The 11702-nt window shown below is 35.5% G+C and overlaps 2 protein-coding genes across 4 annotated transcripts; one reads left to right on the forward strand and one right to left on the reverse strand.

Annotated features, from left to right (window-relative positions):
- Window positions 1–3989: 3989 nt before the first annotated feature.
- Window positions 3990–4921, reverse strand: LOC111415895 (uncharacterized). 3 transcript variants are annotated; one of them, XM_023047780.2, is made up of 5 exons: window positions 4822–4921; window positions 4674–4766; window positions 4369–4624; window positions 4149–4308; window positions 3990–4068 (listed from the first exon to the last, which is right to left on the reverse strand). In XM_023047780.2, exons 1-5 carry the CDS (start codon window positions 4858–4860, stop codon window positions 4005–4007), a joined length of 612 nt encoding a protein of 203 aa, XP_022903548.1. In that variant the 5' UTR covers window positions 4861–4921; the 3' UTR covers window positions 3990–4004. The 3 variants fall into 3 exon arrangements, with proteins under 3 accessions (XP_022903548.1, XP_071051429.1, XP_071051428.1); XM_071195328.1 differs by having other exon boundaries at window positions 4817–4920; XM_071195327.1 differs by lacking the exon at window positions 3990–4068 and having other exon boundaries at window positions 4103–4308.
- Window positions 4048–6096, forward strand: LOC111415896 (inosine-uridine preferring nucleoside hydrolase-like). The gene is made up of 2 exons (XM_023047781.2): window positions 4048–5305; window positions 5355–6096. The coding sequence occupies exons 1-2, from the start codon at window positions 5090–5092 to the stop codon at window positions 6075–6077; spliced, it is 939 nt and encodes a 312-aa protein (XP_022903549.2). The 5' UTR covers window positions 4048–5089; the 3' UTR covers window positions 6078–6096.
- The last annotated feature ends 5606 nt before the right edge of the window (window positions 6097–11702 follow it).

An 11702-nucleotide genomic window follows, 5' to 3' on the forward strand; every position in this document is an offset into this window, starting at 1 on the left:
GTCCAAGACAGTCTAGGATCCATTTTCCAATCCAGAAACGAAATCTCTCCAACATTAGCAATTTCAGTATCCTGATACCTCGTCTTGATCTGGTTAGAAGATAAATGATATAGTTGACTTTGACCATGACCTGAATCATTCGCTTCCTAAACTATTCGTGCAAAAATTCTCTTGATTTGGCGGTTGAATATTTGCTCAATCATGAATAACCTCGTCAGTGAAGAGGATGTCTTTGAGGTCCACCCATGAGAAGCGTTTTATAAATTTACGACATCCCTGAAGGCATCTCAAAGTGTGAGTCTTTTGCATCTTGATGCTACAAAACCCCAAACGATGTTTGGCTTCTTGATATTCAGCTTCTTAATCATTTTTCTGAGGCTCCTGCAATTCTAGCAAATCTTGTCCCGAACACTCGAAACCACTTGAAAATGGTGGGAGTCACGGCAGTATTTCTCTCGATAATGACGTATTATGCATTGAATCAGTATTGAGTCACCCCGGCCTGACTCAGAATCATAATCGTGGCACTACGTCGGACATTATTACCTGAACAAGGAAAAAATAATCCTTTGGATTTTTAGAGGAATCTTCAACTCGTCATATAACAAAAACGAATAAAAGACATTTGTGACACTCTGTATATGTTTACTCCACGGGTGGTATAGTCTCCAAAAGCATTCTTGTGCATTTCGGCTCAATACGATTAATTGATTAGCGCCCATCAAGCTGATTTGACATACCATTTGGAAGATAGTTTCTATCTTTTCTGGCCTAACATTACTGCGTAGATCAAGCAGGATATTAGCATAATTTAGGCACCGTTGAGTGTTGGGTTGCGACTTTCGTCACCTGTTCACTCGTTTTGCTTGTTTTTGTAGTCTTCTTTTGCTACTTAGTACCATCTAAATCCAATGAGTTGAGGTTGGTCCTTGCATCAATTCATTTACTGGATTACACTCAAACCCAATCATTATACAGGTGTACAAAAAGTTAGCAACGAAGATGTTTGGAATCGGTATAAGCTCCGCCCATCCCTGTGACGTCAAGGCTTAGGTTGTGTATCCCATAACTTGGTCGTCGCTACATCAAATCTTTTTAAATAAAAGTTACAATATCTCGTTTAAAGCATTAAAACCTTATGGCATTTTGCAACACCTTGTCAAAAGGAATCCAAAAACCTTAAAATATACAGGGTGTCCCACGATGAACTGCGTCGATCGATATAGGAGAAACTATGAGTAGTATCTTTCTGAAAATTTGTAGGCGCACTTAAGTCGATATGCCCAACTCACCTAAAATATTTTCAAGACTGTCGCACTTCCGGTTATACCGGAAGTAGACAACAACTTCGTTATTTTAAATGGAACCACCTATATATTATTACATATTTAGATTCTACATCCGATTTTAATTAACTTTTACTTAAACATCTTATATAAAATTCTTACCCGTTTCTGAAATATTTACAAATTTATGTAAAAAAATTACCTATGCAGGCTTGTATGTTATGTGTATTTCTGCTAACACTGTTAAGTATTTGTTATATCTGATGAAAGGAATTTGAAGAAGAGACTATAGCTTAACTTTTGGTAGCTCATATGTTGTCCTACTACATACAGGGTGTTCAAAAAAAGCTGCCAAATATTTATATAAGAAAAAGCGAAAAACTCAAAAAAATTAAATGGAAACCATATATTTTTTTAATTGTATCTGAATCTACATTAAAAATAAAGGTAACTTTATGTAAGGTTCCCTATATCTAACTATCGCCGTTTCTTTGTAATTTTCCTTTTAAATAGTTTAAGATTATTCAAAACAATTTTGTGTCAAAGACGGCCATGACTACCGAGAAACAAATGAAGGTAACACAAATGTCATATCATTTATAAAATTCACTATGCCCGCACGTTTAAATTATACTAATGAAGATTATCTAAATCTATTTATTATCTATGGAGAATGTAACAAAGTTTTAACAAGAACATGCGATACATTTGCTGCTCGATATCCGCGAAAACGGAAACCATCCCCGAATACCTTAAAACAAATAATTCATAACTTCAACATTTTAAACAATCTCCCGAGAAACAAATGAAAGTATGACAAATTATGTATTAAGTAATTTGTATTTAACGTACTAAGTATGAGAAAACTAACTCTACTTTAATAAATGTTCAAAATTTTTCCCTTGAACTTCTAAACATTTTTCGCATCGCAAGATGACTTGTTGATGGGTAGCCTTTCTCAAAAAATCTGGATTTAAGTTATTGAACGCATTTCGCACTCTTTCCATACAATTTTCCTGAGTGGTCAATGTCGTGCTATAAACTTGATTTTTGATAGTACCCCATATAAAGTAATCTAAAACCGACAAATCAGGTGATCTAGGTGGCCACAAGAAAGGTCCATTATTAGCAATCCATTGGCCATTAAATATATTTTCGAGGAAATTGCTAACTAAATAGCCGTTGTGCGGAGGCGCTCCATCGTGTTGGTAAAAAATTTGTGTTAATTCAACCAGAGGTAAATTTTCTAAATAATTAGTATCAAAATTTCGTAAAATGTTTAAATATCTTTCGCCTAGAAAAAAATTAATTGCAGCAATTAAAATTAATTGTAAATTATTCGTTATACCAATTATTTCTTAATTATTTACCATTTAGATTTTCCTCATAAAAATGCAACGCTACTACTCTATCGTTTCTTATAGCGCAGTAGACATTGAATTGCCAGCTTCCTTGAAAATTACTCGTCGTAAATTTGTGAGGATTAGAATCACTCCAATAATGCGAATTATGTCTATTAAACAAACCATTTTTGGTAAATTTTGCCTCGTCAGACCAAATAATATTGTCCAAAAATTGATTATTTCCATAGTGTTCAGTTAAAATAAATTCACAAAAATTCACTCTTCTTGCGAAGTCAGTATCTCTTAAATGTTGCACTATGGAAATTGAATACGGATGATACTTATGTTTTTTCAAAATTCTGTGGATTGAGCTTTTGGAAAGTCCAGATTCTTTTGAAACTTGTCTGAGAGATATTGTCGGATATGCATTGAAATATCCTAAAACAGCGATTTCCACATTTTCATTATCTACAATAGGCTTCTTTTTGAGAACTTTTCCTTTTACGGAACCATGTGTCTTGAAGTTATAAATTATTTGTTTCAAGGTGAATTTCGTTCGGGCATAGTGAATTTTATAAATGATATAATGACATTTGTGTTACCTTCATTTGTTTCTCGGTAGTCATGGCCGTCTTTGACACAAAATTGTTTTGAATAATTTTAAACTATTTAAAACGAAAATTACAAAGAAACGGCGATAGTTAGATATAAGGAACCTTACATAAAGTTACCTTTATTTTTAATGTAGATTCAGATACAATTAAAAAAATATATGGTTTCCATTTAATTTTTTTGAGTTTTTCGCTTTTTCTTATATAAATATTTGGCAGCTTTTTTTGAACACCCTGTATGTAGTAGGACAACATATGAGCTACCAAAAGTTAAGCTATAGTCTCTTCTTCAAATTCCTTTCATCAGATATAACAAATACTTAACAGTGTTAGCAGAAATACACATAACATACAAGCCTGCATAGGTTATTTTTTTACATAAATTTGTAAATATTTCAGAAACGGGTAAGAATTTTATATAAGATGTTTAAGTAAAAGTTAATTAAAATCGGACGTAGAATCTAAATATGTAATAATATATAGGTGGTTCCATTTAAAATAACGAAGTTGTTGTCTACTTCCGGTATAACCGGAAGTGCGACAATCTTGAAAATATTTTAGGTGAGTTGGGCATATCGACATAAGTGCACCTACAAATTTTCAGAAAGATACTACTCATGGTTTCTCCTATATCGATCGACCCAGTTCGTCGTGGGACATCCTGTACAGGTGTTCTATTTAAAAAATACACCATGTCGTAACTCATCATTTTTATTTTATTTCTACGCCAAGATATGCGGAAAATAGTTTCAAATAACTTTTATTTAAAACTTTTTTATTACAAGTTGAAGTTTAGGTAGTAGAACCATTCCATACTTTTTGTACAGCCTGTATATATAATATAGAAACACAAAAAGAATAATTAATGAATAAAATTTTATTTTAGCATAACCCTTTTTCAATCGTACATCTTTCTTTCAGGTGGTTTCGCCAATTCGCAAATCCTACGCGATGGAGTGTATCTCATTGCTGCTTTTGATGTGGAAAACGGTTGATCCTTATCAGTAGAATGGTTCCAAGGAAACTTCCATGTACGCGGAGCGGATAATTCGTACTCTTTTTCAGTTGCTAAACAAAAACGAAAAATATTAAAAATTTCCAGAAAAAATTTCGACACAAAAAATTAACTTTGATGCTCCAAAGCTCCCAGCTTTACGGAACCCGGAACGATCTCCTCCTCTTTCATTAAGTATTTCCTTTTTGGTTTTGACATTTCTATGATTCTTTTTGTAGCATCGTAATTTAAAGCAGCTTCATTTACGCTATATTTTGGAGTGATCGGTCGCTTGTATTTTTGATTCTGATTTGTTGGTAATGATAAATTTTTTAATCGTTCCTTTGTTAATTCGTGCTTTAATTTTTTATAAGCTTCAATCATTTCGGCCTAAAAAAAAGTGTTTTTGGGACATATTCAGCAACACAATTTTATTTACCAATCCTGTTTGAGTGTTTTTAGATGATTTAGATGAGGTTGTACTAAAACGATCTTTAATTACATATTGTAAGTAACTGTCTTTGATATCACGCTAAAAATTAAACATAAAATAAATATTATTTTTTTTTATAGCAGAAATACTCCACCAATTCCCTTCTTAACGATTTCTTATGGGGCATACTCATTGAATTTTTTTTTGCTGAAATTTTTAGTGACAATAATGACAAATTGTAATTCTTTAATTTATTGATAGATGGTGGATTTAAATTTAAACGATGTCAAAATTATACGATAAGATTACTCAATAATCTTTTTTAATTAAAACCTCAACATTCTAGATAACACAAAAATAATCTATGATACATTACAGTTTAACTTGAAACTTATTTATAACAACTCTAAGTTAAGTTCATAATGAGTTTATTAAGTTATTTAGAAATTCCTTCGATTTTAATCGAAGTAGATCCCGGAATCGATGATGCTTTGGCTTTAATGGTGCTCTTCGCAGCTTGGAAGCTCAATTTGATAAACATTTTAGCCATAATTTGTTCGAATGGAAACACAAATTTAACACAAACTTGCGAAAATACGAAAAAAATTATGGATGCAAATCACATAACAGAAAATGACGTAATTATTTGAATATCTTTAAAATTTTTTTTCTGAATCATTTTTTTAGATCCCTCTTTTTTCTGGAGTAGCAACAGGAGTTGTTAATGAAACCCCCATAGATTTATGGTTTGGCGAAGACGGTTTTGGCGATATAAAACCACCAATTGAATCAAAACCACGAAGCGTTCTTCCCGGTTATAATTTAGCGTCTTATTTAAAAAAGAATAAAAATTACGACGAAATTTCTTATTTAAGTTTAGGGTCGTTAACATTTTTAATGACCTTTTTGTTACAACAACCCGAAGTTAATTTTAAGGATATTTGGATTATGGGGGGAAATAATTTAGGTTCTAATCACCAAGAATGGAATTTTTTTGTTGACCCGGAAGCCGTTCATTTCATTTTGAGGCAATCCGAAAAAATACCTTTAATTTTACTCATGTTTGAAAGTTGCGAAAGCGTCCAACCAACTTTGGGGTGGAGAAGAAATGTTTTAGGAGAAATAAACACTGAAATCGTCGATTTAATTAATAAAGCGGAAGCTTTTAAGCTTGAAGGAATTCCGGATGATCATATTTGGTACCAATACGATCCCGTTTTAGCGGTTGCTTTCGTTTATCCTGATGCAATAACGAGTTTGAAAGAAGCTAGTGTTAATATAACCTTGGGAAATGATCCTAATACTCGATCGGTGCTTGTTGAAGGTGACTTCAAGGTTAAATTCATCGAAAGTTTATTTTTGGAGCGGTATAAAACGATTTTGGAGGAATCTGCTAAAGTTTTAACTTGAAATATATTATAATTAAATATATTGTTTTTATCTTAGTGTTGCACTGTATCTTGGCCTGTTCCAGCATCTTCCGTTATTCCAATGTGTTTCTCCAATTGATGATGCCAAGAGTTTTGGTTCAAGTATCTTATTGCACCCCTATGCATTATTCTAACAAGAGTTTGTTTTGATATTCTCTTAAGGATGTCTCATGCAGCGCAGGAGATTGATTTTTATCAAGGTAACAAAATCAAGCTCTATTAGTGATGGAACGGATAGTGATTTTGCGAAAAGCCGGATTTTTTTAATTTCAGTCTTAAAAGTCTTAATTTGTTTTATCTTTCTTAATGTACTTGAAAGGAGGTTATAGTGCTTCAATGCATGGTACAGATGATAATTTTTATATACGGTAGTATTCACTTTTGGCAGTTTGTTTAATCTGTTAGATGTGATCTTGTATTATATTCATGATTGATTTCCGTATAAAGATTCCTTGTTTTATGAACGCTATTCTATGAAGCTTAATAATATGTATCTTTTTTGGACGCTACTACTATCAGTGTCATTATACAGTCTATTTGTGGAAAAGGTCCGCAGTTTATTGTGCAGTATATACCTTTATTACGTATTTATTTGTGTTTTCCAAAATTTTCTCCACCCACACAACAATACTATAATCAATCTGAGACAGTACCATAGTATCATAAAACAACTTTTTTAGTTTGTTATCGAATATGTTACGAATAGCATAACATTTAGGCAGTAAAGTCTTTAGCTTAAGGCTAAAGTTAAAAATCCGAAAGTTACAATGTGGATCTACACTTCTGTGATAAGACCCATGATAGCTCACGGAGCCATAGTCTGGTGCTCAGCACTAAAACATGCACATAAAGCTACATTGCTGCATCAATTGCAACGACTGGCCTGCCTGCTAATCACAGGCGCTATGAGATCTACACCTACGATTGCAATGGAGACTATGTTAAACGTGCTGCCCCTAGATATTTTTATCAGGGAGGTGGCCGTGATGGCATTGCTTCGGTTGCGACCAGTAAATGAAAATGGGTTGTTAAAATGGGAATAGTCCGGAGCAAGCTCTGGAGTGAGGCTGTTAGTAAACAACCCCTCCTTAAAGCTCGCACAGACTACATTACACCTACTTTCTTAGGCAAGCCACACTTTGGCATTGAAACGATACCTCAGAGCAACTCAAGCTCGGGCAAAACGCTGACCATCTACACTGATGGATCAAAGAAGGCTGGAGGTTCCGGAGCGGGAATCTTCTCGCACGATCTCCAGCTGCACCTTTCCACTTCGTTAGGATCGTATTGCACGACTGCTCAAGCCGAATTAATTGCTATAAATATAGCAGCCGATGCGATTATCGACTCCAAAACAGTCGGCAGAAACGTTGTAATCTGTACTGATAGCAGACAGGCTATGCTGGGGGTTGGCAGGCATCATACTGCATCATCGTTGGTGAAGTCCTGTCGGCAATCACTCGAAGAGGCAAACGTATACAACAACGTCACGATAAAATGGCGAAAAGGACACATCGGAATTAAAGGACATGATCATGCGGACAGGTTGGCGAAACGGGCGGCTAACAAGTCACCGATCTCCCCTGAACCGTTTGTACCACTAGCTGTTAATACAGCATCAAAACTGATAAACTCCATCTCCCACCGAGCTTTTTGCGATAGATGGGATGGGACGGCAGTAGGTGCCTTTGCTAAGAAAACTGCTCTACCCTGACCGGAAGACATCTACTCAGTTTCTGGGAAAATCGAAAAGTGATTTGAGGCTTCTCACCCACTTCCTGACCGGACACTGCAGGTTACGTAAGCACATGTTTTACATGAAGCTGGCGAATACACCCCTCTGTAGAGGGTGTGAAATGGAAGACGAGACGGTAAGTCATACTGTTTGTGACTGTCCAAACCTCGTGTACTTAAGGGAATCTATTTTCGGAGTACCATGGCTCCAAATTTCGGATATAAGGAACATACCTTTCTGTTCTATATTAACGTTCATGAAAAGATTGGGCTGATTTTCTGACCCTTGAATGAACAGTAAGCTGTGGGGACGTACAAAGGGTCCGCTGGGGCCTAAGTGCTGTGAGTAACTCACCCCCACGTGAAACTACATACACATACACAAGTCTTTAGCTTCTTGGAGATGTATACCGCATGATAATTCCATTTTAAATGCTGGTCTATCACTATACCCAAGTATTTAGCCTTTTCAGAATGTGGAATTGTTTCAGATTCACCGCAAGAGCAGCCCCCATTTTTGTAGAAACTGCATCGATCGTTATGTATTTCTAGATGTAAGTTATCAGGTGGCTTAGCTGCAGCTTTTGGCGAAAATGTTATACAGCAGGAGTTTTCGATGTTTAATGTAAGCAAGTTACATGACAACCAACCTTTCACCCGCTGCAAAACAAAGTTCGCCTTATACTATACCCTTTCCCACTCATCCTCCTCCACCAGCACCACTGTATCATCTGCATAGCCTATAGCAATGGAGAGAGGACGGTACCCTGAGGCAAACCAGTTGTTAAATTTTTCAGTGAGCTATAGGTACTATTGATTTTTGTCATCTGCTTTCGCCCTGTCATATAGTTTTTGATTACATTAAAGCTCTTCCTCTGATACCAAACTGTTGTAATTTTTGAAATAATCTGTTGTGAGGTACGGTGTTAAATGCCTTTTTCAGGTCGAGGAATATTGCCATTGTTTTTTTGTTATTATTAAAACAGATGAAATTTTTAAACGAAGGATATTAGAAGTGTATATTATTACAATATTTTACATAAAAATGTATAACGTAGTATTTATATTGAAAAACACAAAACATAATCACATTTATAACTCAAAAAAGTAGTTTACTGTTACATTCACAATCAAAACATCTCAAAATTTACATACTAATTAATGTTTGGTAGGTCCTCCTTTGGCAGCAAGAACTGCTGCTAATCGTCGAGGCATAGAATCAACTAAATTAGCTGTAATTTCTGGTGAAATACTCTTCTATTCTCGTAATAGTGCAGCTTTTAAGTCATTTTTATTTTTAATATCTAGTTTCCGAATTTTGCGGTCAAGAAGCTCATAGATACGTGCTCTATGGGGTTTTGTTTAGGGACATTATATAATATCGACTCCGTTCCCAAGCTTAGTTTATTGACGATTCCTTTAAATTAGTTCGCAATATGTTTAGATATATATATAGCGATCCATAATTGTTTCAACAAATACTAAACTTCTTACACCAGCCCCCGACATACAACCCCATACCATTACATTTCCTCCGCCATGCTTTACTATGGCTTTTAAGTTTTTCTTTTTCATTTCTTCGTTGCCGAAAATATTGAACTTGCTTTCGTCCGAAAATACAACGGTACGCCAGAAAGTAGTATTCTTTTGCTCATGTAATTTGGCAAAATCGACTCTTTTTTTCGCATTTATTTCGGATATAAACTCCTTTTTTCTTGGAACTCTACTGTTATAACCTTCACTTCATAACACCTGTCTAACTGTTTCTAAATTGACGGTTATAGAGCTTGATGCTGCGAGTGATTTGGTTATATCAACCGCAGTTGTTGTCGGCTGATCGTTGATCGTTTTTAAAATTAATCGCTTATCTCTAGGTGTCAGTTTACGTGGTCGGCCACCTCTTGGTTTGTTTTCGATTGACTGACGTTCCTTATAATTACGAATTACTGTCTGGACCGAAGAGCGACTTTTACTAACTATTTTTGCGACTTCAGTTAATGAACGACCATTGTTATGATTGTGAATTATGATATTTCGCACTCCAAGAGGTATTCCTTTCCGTTTAGCTTCCATTGTTAGGAGGATTACTAATTACTCTAATTATACGCAAACTACATCAACTATGATGTTTACAAATAAAAAGTAGTGTGGGGTTATATCTGTATGTAGACTTTTTTGAGTTACAAATATGATTATGTTTTGTGTTTTTCAATATAAATAATAAGTTATACATTTTTATGTAAAATATTATAATAATATACACTTCTAATATTCTTCGTTTAAAAATTTCATTGAATTACATTTCAGGAGCGGAACTATTATGATTTTCTGGGGTGTATGTAGACTTTCTTGTACCACTGTATGTCAACTTATTTGAATGCAAGATACAAAATGAACTTTTTTGATGCTGATTTAACTAACGAAGCACCTCTAAAAAGAGGATACTTAATTAATAATTGGCGATATTTCCACAAGGATCCTTCAAGAAATTAATTGTATAGCGAATTTTGAAAATTGCAACATCGAAAATTTTATCAAAACTTCAAATATTGTTTTCTCAAAAACTAAAAGTTATTTTTCAAAACGGGTTGGTTCATTGGAAAGAGGACACTCTTATTAACACTTTGGAAAATTTTTATTCTCATATCCCAAGAAGTGGATTTTATACGAATTTTTAAAACTTAATCGGCGAAAATTGCAAAATGCGAAAAAATTGTCGATTATACTTCTTGGACAGGGAAAAGATACCGCTCCCGGTTCTGATAACATCATAAGGAAACTGCTGAGAAGTCTACAGTCTCAGCAAACTATCGCCCCATCTTCCTGCTCCCTGTAATTGGAAAACTCTTCGAGACGCACTTGAAGAACATTCTCCTAGCTGCGGTATCAAAGAAAATTCCGCCTTACCAATTTAGCTTCCAATCCGGCAAATCAACGTCCCAGCGACTAACTATTCTGATTTCCAACTTCCAGGTGGCACGTTTTGTAAAACTAAAATCCGCAGCAGTGTTTCTGGACGTCCGAAAGGCCTTTGACTCAGTGTGGCACAAAGGATTGCTATTTAAACTGAATAAGCTAAAAACGCCATACTACCTTCTAATCCTGATAACCCAATTCTTGTCGAATCGCTCCTCCATTGTGAAGTTGAAAAATCACTTCTCCCACAGCTTCTCCGCTCAGCAAGGCCTTCTCTCTATACCATCTATTCTGCCTCGATCTTTACAACGACAACCCAGACGCCTTTAACCTCACTGCATACGCACTACTTTATGAAGACGACACAGCATTGGTCTCGCACAGTAGGGACATCACTTCTTCGGTCCGTAAGCTGCAGACGCTCATAAATGAAACGGAAAATTGGTACCGAAAATGGCGCATCCTACTCAATCCCACAAAAACACAATTTTTTGTCCCATTCGTTTCACCCCGCGCTCCCTCTCCCACAATTACAATCCAATCAACGGCAATCTCCGTCTCAACCTGCAAGTATCTTGGCATAACACTTGACAGAACGTTTAAGTTTTCCACTCCTGCAAACAAGGTGAAGATGAAAGTAAAGACACGCGCCAAACACTTTAAATCCCTCTCGTTCAGAGGTCGCGGAATCTCTACCTCATGTGCCTCGCGCATCTACAAGACCATTTGCAGGCCGATCATAGAATATGGCACCAAGAAGAACGAAGTACCACCTGGAAGTAGCGGAAAGATCTGCACTGAGATCCATCACCCGAATTAGGAACCCCCGTAATCCTCTCTTTAACCCTAGCAATGATCTGCTAAACCAACTTACCGATATCCCCCCTATCCATACCCGCCTTCAATCTTTGTCCGATAAATCCATCCTAAATTTTCCTACCAACGCCTTGCAACA

Source organism: Onthophagus taurus, chromosome 3, assembly GCF_036711975.1.
Source record: "Onthophagus taurus isolate NC chromosome 3, IU_Otau_3.0, whole genome shotgun sequence".
NCBI lineage: Eukaryota > Metazoa > Arthropoda > Insecta > Coleoptera > Scarabaeidae > Onthophagus > Onthophagus taurus.

What these genes read in the sequence shown, in the direction of transcription:
- LOC111415895 (XM_023047780.2), bottom strand. Translation starts at nt 4,860, where the DNA reads ATGAGTATGCCCCATAAGAAATCGTTAAGAAGGGAATTG. An exon ending in GGGAGCTTTGGAGCATCAAA is followed by an intron (nt 4,309 to 4,368) that starts GTTAATTTTTTG and finishes GTTTTTGTTTAG; the next exon opens with CAACTGAAAAAGAGTACGAA. An exon ending in AAACCACCTGAAAGAAAGAT is followed by an intron (nt 4,069 to 4,148) that starts GTACGATTGAAA and finishes TTATATATACAG; the next exon opens with GCTGTACAAAAAGTATGGAA.
- LOC111415896 (XM_023047781.2), top strand. Translation starts at nt 5,090, where the DNA reads ATGAGTTTATTAAGTTATTTAGAAATTCCTTCGATTTTAATCGAAGTA. An exon ending in ATCACATAACAGAAAATGAC is followed by an intron (nt 5,306 to 5,354) that starts GTAATTATTTGA and finishes TCATTTTTTTAG; the next exon opens with ATCCCTCTTTTTTCTGGAGT.